This window comes from Vicia villosa, unplaced genomic scaffold (assembly GCF_029867415.1).
Source record: "Vicia villosa cultivar HV-30 ecotype Madison, WI unplaced genomic scaffold, Vvil1.0 ctg.000832F_1_1, whole genome shotgun sequence".
NCBI lineage: Eukaryota > Viridiplantae > Streptophyta > Magnoliopsida > Fabales > Fabaceae > Vicia > Vicia villosa.
In genome coordinates, this window is record NW_026705366.1 from 168,946 (window position 1) to 178,977 (window position 10,032).

Below are 10,032 nucleotides of genomic sequence, written 5' to 3' on the forward strand. Positions count from 1 at the left end.
ATGGATGATAACCAAAATTTTCATTATCTTCTTGTTTGGAGGATGTATATTCAGATTCTAGCCATGCACGTTGTTGGTTTTTTTTCTTGAATTTTGTTTTAAGTGATAATTATGAGAGAAGATCTTTGAATGAAAGAGTTTTAGCAAGATACGAGTCACGTAGAGATGTTTTGGAATCAATTACTAGTACGAGTGATTCTCATTGCATATGGGAATTAAGACTGTGTAGAAACACATTTGCACATCTTTGTGAGGTTTTAAGGGTACGAGGAGGATTAGTGCAACTTGGACAAGTAAGTGTTGAAGAACAAGTTGCAGTTTTTTTAAATATACTCGCACATCACACAAAAAATAGAAGTATTCAAGTTAGATTGTCTAGATCAGGACAAACAATTAGCAGATATTGTCATAGAGTACTGGCCGTAGTTTTGAGATTACGAAATGATTTACTTGCCAAACCAGAACCTATACCTCAAGATTGCTCTGATGAAAGATGGAAATGGTTTAAGGTAATAATTTTTACCTAGTTATCTTAATATATTCTTCTGGTTAAGCAAACTAATCTGGATCATATATTAAAATTTTAGGGTTGCTTAGGAGCTTTAGATGGGACTTACATAGCAGTGACACCGAGTGTTTCTGATAGACCTAGATATCGTACGAGAAAAGGTGGACTTGCAACAAATGTCTTAGGTGTTTGTACTAGGGATATGAGATTTATATATGTATTAGTAGGATGGGAAGGATCAGCTTCAGACTCTAGGGTATTACGTGATGCAATAAATAGACAAAATGGACTAAGGGTTCCAATTGGTATGACAATTTCTTCTCTTTTTTGTTTGTTTGAACATGATTACAAACAATGAGTTGTTGTTAATATTTTAGGTTCATATTATCTTGTTGATGGTGGATACACTAACGGTGAAGGCTTTCTTGCCCCATATAAAGGTAAACGATATCATTTGCAAGAGTGGGGCTCTGGTCGTCGTTCACCTCAAAACCGTGAAGAGTTGTTTAATTATAAGCATGCTCGGGCGAGAAATGTGATAGAGAGATGTTTTGGCCTTTTGAAAAAACGATGGGCTATATTGAGAAGCCCATCGTTTTATCCTATTAGAACACAATGTCGAATGATCCTTGCTTGTTGTTTATTGCATAACTTCATCCGCGTGAACATGACAATGGATCCAGAAGAATTTTCTCCATTTGCAGAAGATGAGCTACCTTTAGGAGAAGAAACAATCAATATAGTGGAAACTATTGAACCTAGTAATCAATGGACTCAAAGGAGGGATGTGCATGCTCAAGAAATGTTTACAAAATGGAGGAATAGACATAGGCATTAGATAGAACTAGTTTATTATATATGTATTTTGGGTATGAATGAATTGTGAACTTATTGCCATGTGATTGCATAATCTTTTTTTAGATTCTTTTATGTTTTGAATGAAGCTGAACTTATTATCATGTGATTGTCAATATCTTTTTATGATTTTTTATTAGATTTATTTTCTGTTGTTGCACTTGCGAATGATATTGGTTATTACAATTTTCTTGATTTTTTTGGTATTTAGAAATGGAAAATGAAGATGGCATTATAAGTGAGCAATCAATGAGTAACATTAGAGTTCGACGTAATTGGAGTACAATTGAAGAAGAAACTTTACTCACTATATTAGAAGAGATGGTGGTGGCTGGAAACAAAGGAGAGAATGAAACATTCAAGACTGGAACTCATGAAGAAGTTTGCAAGAGAATGAAAAATAAAATTTCAGGAATAGCTATCAATGTGAAACAAATAGTTAACAAGAAGAAGAGGTGGTCAACAAAGCTGAATGATGTTGTTGACACGATGAACACTAGTGGATTTGGATGGGATGATACAAAAAAACGTGTCATTTGCGACAGCAGTCAAGTATTATCTCAATATTTGGAGGTATTTAACATATACTTTATACAATGTTTTGTTTTGCTATGAATAATTTATCATTTGAAAATATATATTTTTCTTGCAGAAACATCCCAAAGTTGGAAATCATGTCAATAAAGAGTTTAAAGAGTTTGAGAGATTGCAAGGTATTTTTGGAAAAGATCGTGCAAATGGTCGTAGGGCCGATAATGGAGGTGAAAATGAAACAACTGAGAATCATGTTGGTGATAATGATGAGTCTGTGCACCAACATGATAATTCACCAACTTCTGATGGAAATGTAACCCTAGGACCATCTTTGAAGCGACCTCGACGTGATCAATTAGCCACTAAATTTTTGGAGAGTTTTAATAGCAAAATGGAAGTTGTGACGACTGATTTTGCTAAAGTTGTAGCCAAACTTCCAGATCCTTCAAAGCCAGATCCTTCAAAATCTGACTTGGTTGAAGAGGTTAAAAAATTGGGATTAACTGATGAAGAGGAAATTGAGTTGGTGATTAAATTTTCTCAAAATCAGCAGTATGAAAAATTCTTTTGGGAGTTTGGAGGTTCCCAAAGAATGTCTTTTGTGAGAAAGATTATGAGAATGTGATAAAATTTAAAATTTTGATGATATCAGTTGAAGATTATGTTTTAATTAAGATTTCTTTTGAACTCTATCAACATTAGACTTGGTTAATATATTTATTTAGTCTATGTTTTGGATGGTAATTTTATGTATTTTTTTTAATGATTTGTTTTTAATTTATGATATACTTTGTAATGATTTGGTTTTAATATATTTTGTGTCTTTACATAATGAAAAATTAAATGTTAAACATTACAAAGGGTATTAGAGTAAATTTTGTATGATTTTGTCCAGTACATTGGCATATCAAACAAGAGACAATACAAAATTGTTTGTCCTGTGCATCATATATCAAACAGGAGATAGTACAAAAAGTTATCCTGTAACTTAGTCATATGTCCAGTACTGTTCTGTCCAGTACACATTCTATTACAAATCAAACGCACCCTTAGACAAGCCCTGTACGGTGGTATTTTGTGGTGGTCTAGAGGTCCTGCTCACGTGAGGTGAGAGACTCTGTTATTTAGTGGTATGCTTAGGTATAAGCCTATGTGGGGTGTGATTTATATGGCTTAAGATATGTCATTTTATCCCATGGTGGAGAAGCATTTATAGAGGCCTTTTGAGCCTAGGATTCTCTTGAAAAAGGGACACCGCCCACTCAGTCAAAGGTGGACAGTTGAATCCTTATTTCCCAGAGGGGTGTGGGTCAGTTAATAATCATGACTTCTCTACGCCCAAGAAATGTATTATCCCACGATTAGGCGATAGGAAAACCTTGGGAGAGGCAATACCTTCCATGGGGCGACATGTTATCGTCGCCTCTTCTGGGGAAGCCTACAGTCATATCCGTATATGGGTCTTTTTACAAATATAAAACTATGTAGTCCCTCAAGCCATAGGCTTTTGATATGTGTCTGGTCTCACCGAAGGAAACGTTAGGTCCCTCATACGAAGTTATATGCAGCTCGACTGATGAGACCATAAGTTCCTCAGGTGAGGTGTTGGACCTCTCGGGCGAGACTTCTATCAAGCTCTAAAACAAGACTTGTGATTAAGTCTCCAAATTTCGATCGCCCTTTTAGGCGTGATTCTTGAGATCAATATGGAGCCATGCTCCAATTGAAGGTGGAGAAAAACACAAGAAATGAGGGGATTGAATTGTGTTCTTTATCAAATAAAATTCCCATTTTTTCTTTAACGTCTTTTCTTTCTTTCGTTTAATCATCTATTGGATTATTCTTTTGATGTTGCGGAAGCATGAATTTGTAGAACTACATAACCAATGAGATGTTCATTTTAACTTCTAAACAATATCAGAACTTCTGACTTGTTCAGTACAGTTCTGCAGAACTTTTGTTTGAATGTTCTAAGTTAAAATGAATAGAGCAGAAAATAAAATACACGTTTATTTTTATCCTGGTTCACCTTCTAAATAAGGCTACCTCCAGTCCACCTTCTTCAAATGATTTGCCTCTCAATAGAGGTCTTAGTCCACTATAACCAATCTTGATTACAACTGCACGAACCTCCGTCGTGACTAACAATCTTGCACAGCCAACTGCTGTGACTAACTGTCATACCCCAAAATTTGCCCATATTCAAATTCAAAGTCAAGGCATATGGCTCTAAGACACCCCTCCTAAACAAGGTCCAAGGAATTAGGGTTTTGTTGTTCTGAGAAAAAATCAATGGATCAAAAGCTCTAAGGCATCCCATATGGTCTATGATATTCCAAACTACCTCCATGACAAATTTCAGGTCTCAATTCAAAGAGTTGATCACTCAATTGCTTAGAAAGTCAATAGTCGACTAATTTGACCTAAAAAATCAACTGTGGTCAAAGTACAGTCAAAACTCCTGATTTTTTGTCAACATCCTCATTTTGAAGTATCATTCACCATTTTATCAAGAGTTGATCATGGTTCATCAAGGAAAGATCAGAAATCAACAATTTCAAAAGTTTCTAAATTAGGGTTTTCATCGGAGAAAGTCAACTAAACTTTGACCAGCCATAACTCCCACATGGAACATCAAAAATTTCCCATCCAAAGCTCATTTTGAAGGAAATTGAAATCCCTACAACTTTGCCTCTCACATGCCAAGTCTAAAAATGCTTCAATTTAGAGATATGGAGCAAAAGATTATAGGTCCTTTTTGAAAGTTAACCAAAAGCAGTTTTTTGTCAAAGCCAATATCATCAAGATAAATTCTTCAAATTAAAAAAGCTACCAAAGTTGCTTGTAGAGGACACCTTGAGGTTTCCAAAAAGTCATAGAACTCCTCCATATCTTAAAAATTGAGTGAGATATGCCTTGTCAAAGTTGGACAAATTTGAGAAGGAAAATGTGAAGCAAAAGGCCTTAAAATGGATTTCTTTGCAAAGAGGCCCAATTCTTTATGATCCAATCCTCATCCTTATGATTATCCAAGACCAAAAATATTATTTCCACGAATTTATTTGATTTATTTAATTTATTATGATTTTTTATTCAATTAGAAAAGAAATTAAAATCAAATAAATTAAAAAGGAAATCAAATATTTGATTCAAAAGCTTAAAAGAATCATATCTAACCATCAATTATACTCCTCAATCAATACAAATTCGTGCAAGTAAGATTTGAAGAGATTGGATTGAATTTGAGCAGTTTTAGAAAGCTTTCATAAGAGATTTCCAATCAAATTTTTTCCATGGTAAATTCAAGATTCAAAAGGATTTTGTTCAGCTTTTGTTACCCTAATCCTCCCCATATAAGTATGCAAGCATTATAGATCACGAGGACAAGGATTCTTTGCCTCCAAGAGCCCTTACCGAGTCTTCAAAAATCCCAAAAAAGGTCAATTGCGTTTTCGAGCTTAGAGGCCAATTCAAAGCATTTGGAAGATTCAATCACGCTCCTAGGTGTTTACTGAAGCTACCTGGATCATCCTCAAGGCCTGGCACCTTCAGAATCGTCCACAACTCCTCACGGTTTGTTCCACTTTTAACAAACTTGATTGCATTGATTTACACGGTATAAGCGTATTTTGATCATGGATTCATGCTTGTAATCATGTTTAGAAGCTTTCTGGTTTATTTAATTAGGTTTCAAGTGTAGGTTTCATGTTCTACTATTGTTAGGTTTTAGAGCTTCGAATTAGGGCTTTTGATTTGAAGCGAAATTAGGCCAAACCATGGGTGCTATCGCTCTCAGGAAATCCGGACGAAAAGAATTATGGCTTTAGTTTTAATTTATATTGTGTATATAGTGTTTTTATGTGTGCAGCACCTATAGCAACACACTCAAAACCGTGGCTAAAAGGTCCTGAGTTTTTAAGAACAAGAACGAAGAAGAAGACTGTTATGGGCGCACAATTTCGTTCAAAATTTAAATCCTTTGATTTTTTCATATATTATTATTGGTTATTGTTGTTATATCACCAAGCGCCCTGTGGTTAGCTGGTAAATGCATTTGATTTCAGCCTGGGGGTCACGAGTTCGACCCCAGGTTTTGCAACTATTTTCTTTTGTATTTTCTTGTTTTCAGATCCAGCGCTACAGGCTGGCATGCACATACGATACACCAATTCCCACAAGCCGTCTAATCATTCCAGGGCCAGATCCAATGACATCAAAGGCGCCTCCTCATGGTGGACCTGCAAGGAGCGATCACACCCAATCATAAGCTAAGTATTTTTTTATTTTATTTTCTCTTGTTTTTTCTTTATTTATTTGGTTTCTTTTATTGTAGTTTCTATTTTTTTCCACATAATAAATATTATCCTTTGTTTTCTTATTGACTCTTTAATTATTTAATCGAAACTCGATTTTCCCTATAAACCTTTAATTTTAATTTTATTTGTTTATACATTTAATTAATTAAAATACCCGGTTTAACCCTATATTGGTTTAGATTTTGTTTTGGCTTATGGATTTAATCGAACCTTCGATTCCATTAACCTTTTTGGGTTTGTTTAATATCATTTTATATTTTGTTCGCCTTCTGGGCTACAATAGGGTTCGTATCAATATTCGATGAATTTGTCATACACTAAAATTCGTTCTTTTCTTGGTGCAACTTTTCAGGGTTACTTCAAGATTCTTAGATTACGCACCATATCAGATCAAAGCTAAGTCCCCGATTCTATTTCTTTTTATATTTATTTTTGCCTTTAATTTTAAATAATTATTTTTGCCTTTATTTATTTTTGCCTTTCTGATCAATGAACTGGCCATACACTCACCCCTTTGTTTTTATTTTTCCTTTTCCAATTTTCAGGGTTAGCCAACCGTCAAAGCTCGATTAGTCGGTAACCCTAAAACCTAACCTAATTTATTTTTCTTTCTTTTAAATTATTACTTGTGTCAGACCTATTGCACTGTTGGTTTTATTATTCCTCTTTCCCCATCCTCATAATATTTTTGTATCTGCTTCGAGGTTGTATTGTGTGGCCTTGAAGGCACTTAAACCTGTCATATTATATTATTGTGTGGTTAGTAATCCTAGGGAGTGATAACCCTGAACTGAATTAGAATCACCTAATTACAAGATAAATTATTCTGAATCTGATCACGTGATTGTTGCACCCACACACCTTTTATGGTAACCCCTCTTGTTGCCTGTTGCCTTGTGTTTTAAATGCAGAATAGCCAAGTCCCTCGAATATGAGGATACCTCAGCAATGTTGCCCTCAGTTCATTCAAATCATAAGTCCCTAATGATGCTGCCTTCGATTCGCTAATATGATCTCGTCCCTCGAAGTTGCCTACGAAGTGCTGAGGTATCCTCTGGTTGTAACACCCCCAATTCTATACTAAACAAATAAGGCATATATTTGCGTAAATCAGAGTAAAGAAAGCATGCATCTCACGAGGGCGTTACACATATTGCAAAATAGAACAAATATTTTATCTTTAAACATGCAATGGTCATTTCCAAATAACACGGGAATTTAAAACAACATGCAAACCACAGCGGAATAATTATCTCATCAAATAAATGGCAAAATAGGATGATTCCCATACATCATCCACCATGTCTCAACATCTTGGCTCAAGGCCACACATTAACCAGAATAACATATTCAAATACGAATACAATATGAGTAAACAAATATCTCATAACATCGAGTCATAAAAACATAAAACCCAACTCCCATGTGTTACATATGACCAGAGCACAAGTGACTACTTAGTCACGACACCCTAATAGAGATCTAAATCTCGACGCTAATCCTCCTTCGAAGCATCACTATCCATGAAACCTGCACGTTACCAACAAAGGATAACATTCAAACAGAAGGGTGAGAATTCAACTTCTTATAGAAAACATAATAATGGGAAATGTAAAATACAATAAGAATACATTTCAAGAATTCATCACTCTCCCCATAAACATGCATCATATGCAATTAATCAAGATTCACATGTTCATGTCATACAACATAGCTCATTCAATTCTAAGTGATCAAACATGATTCACATATTCACATATATATACATATATTATTAATACATATAAGTTCACATATGTATCACATGTGCTCCAAATCACATATCTCACATTCATAACACAACAACAATTCATATAAAATGAGTCACCAAATTCACTTATCACGTCTTATACACACATAACAATCACATAATAACATACATTCAAACATCACATAACACCAATGTGACTCAATGCAAGACATGTGACTCTATGCAAGACATGTGACTCTATGCAAGACATGTGACTCTATGCATGTGGTACCCAATGTGAATCCAATGTTTCACCGCTTTCCGATTCAATGTTTAGAATCCAAGCCACGCTCCCGATCCGGACAAGATCAAAGCCAACACGCCTATTTCCAATTAAGGATCACGTCTGCTACGCCTGTTTCCATTCAAGGATCAACGTCTCTTACCATGTGAACCCAAGTTTCACCGCTTCCACCATAAAGCCGACCATGCTATGAATGTATGTACAATTACCAATAATTTATGCAATTAAGATTATCTCATTAATCTTAACTTACCGCATACCACAATAATCCAACTCTATGAATTACCCGCCAATTGTACACAACATTCACAACACAATTAACAATTACAACAAGGCATAACAACCATCATATATCCAATCACAATCATCATGCATATATTACCACACATCTTACCAATAGTTGTTATTCATTACATACCAAAACGTAACACACATAAAAGCATTTACAAGTATACAATCCACATCTCAATACATACACCTTTAAATAATCATTATCAACAAGACACATTCAAATAGTACATATAAATGTATATTTATATTCATTATAACATATCATGGATATCACATCACTTAACACATATATGAATATTAACCACAAGTCTTATTTCATGATACACACATAAGTAATCACATGTTATCCATATATTAACATCCAATTTAAACTATTCCACATCAACTAGCATTTAGAATTCAATCACATAAATCGCGGTTATCATATCACATAATACATCCATGAACATTGATCATGCACAATTCATCCATAACATACACATATAGGTAAATGTTATTCTCAATTATCATCATAATTTATAAAACAAGTGTCAATCCATTCAATCCTATCATATAGACAATCTCATTAGCTTCCCAACGCTTCAAACGGCGCATAAAACGAAGTTACGGATCAAAAGTTATGGCCTTTCAAAGTTTGGAAAAAGTTCTGTAAAACAGGGTTCGCGGCTCGAACAAAGTTCGCGGCGCGAACTGAGTGAATCAAATAATACCCAAGTTTCTGCCAAGCAGTTCGCGGCTCGAACAATAGTTCGCGGCGCGAACTAGCGATTTCAGAAAATCCCAAATCTCAGAAAACAGCATGCGGATTTCATCCCAAAACCCTTAAACTCAACCCAAATCAAACTGAAAACACCAACCATCATGAACAACAATAGAATACATGTTATAACCACAAATATAGCACACATTTATGGATCTTCTAACATCATAACATCATCAAACATCAATTAAAACACATTTCAAATCATAAGTTCATGCATTTGTTCATAAACCCTAACTTTTCTATGTTTCCATGAAATTGCAAAGATGAAGAGATAATCACAACAACACACATTACCCAATCATATAGTCTATAAGAACTTGGATTCAAACCCTTGCCTCTAACTCTTAAATCCACCCTCTTCAAGAAATCTACAATTTCCTTCTTCTTCTCTTCTATGTTCTTTCTCCTCTCTTCTCTTCTTTCTCTTCCTTTCCCCCAAATTGTGTTATCTCTAAAACCCTAGTTTTCCTCTTCTTACTATCTTTCTCTTAATGGGCTTAGTTATGTTATTACCCATCCATCCAATTATTAATTAGGCCCAATACATAGTATACTACTAATATCCTAATTATATCATAAAACACAAATATGCATATAATTAGATATTTCAATTAATTAGTAATACCACATAATAATTAAATAAACAAATAATTAATAAAACACACAAATAAGCTAATAAATAAAATATCTAATAAAATCGGGTTGTTACAACTCTCCCCCACTTAAAATATT

The 10,032-nt window shown here is 34.5% G+C and overlaps 1 protein-coding gene across 1 annotated transcript; it reads left to right on the top strand.

Moving 5' to 3' along the window:
• On the top strand, nucleotides 1–1,346 carry LOC131631475 (uncharacterized). Its single transcript, XM_058902268.1, has 4 exons — nucleotides 1–44; nucleotides 104–509; nucleotides 588–677; nucleotides 1,053–1,346. The coding sequence occupies exons 1-4, from the start codon at nucleotides 1–3 to the stop codon at nucleotides 1,344–1,346; spliced, it is 834 nt and encodes a 277-aa protein (XP_058758251.1).
• Nucleotides 1,347–10,032: the final 8,686 nt, after the last annotated feature.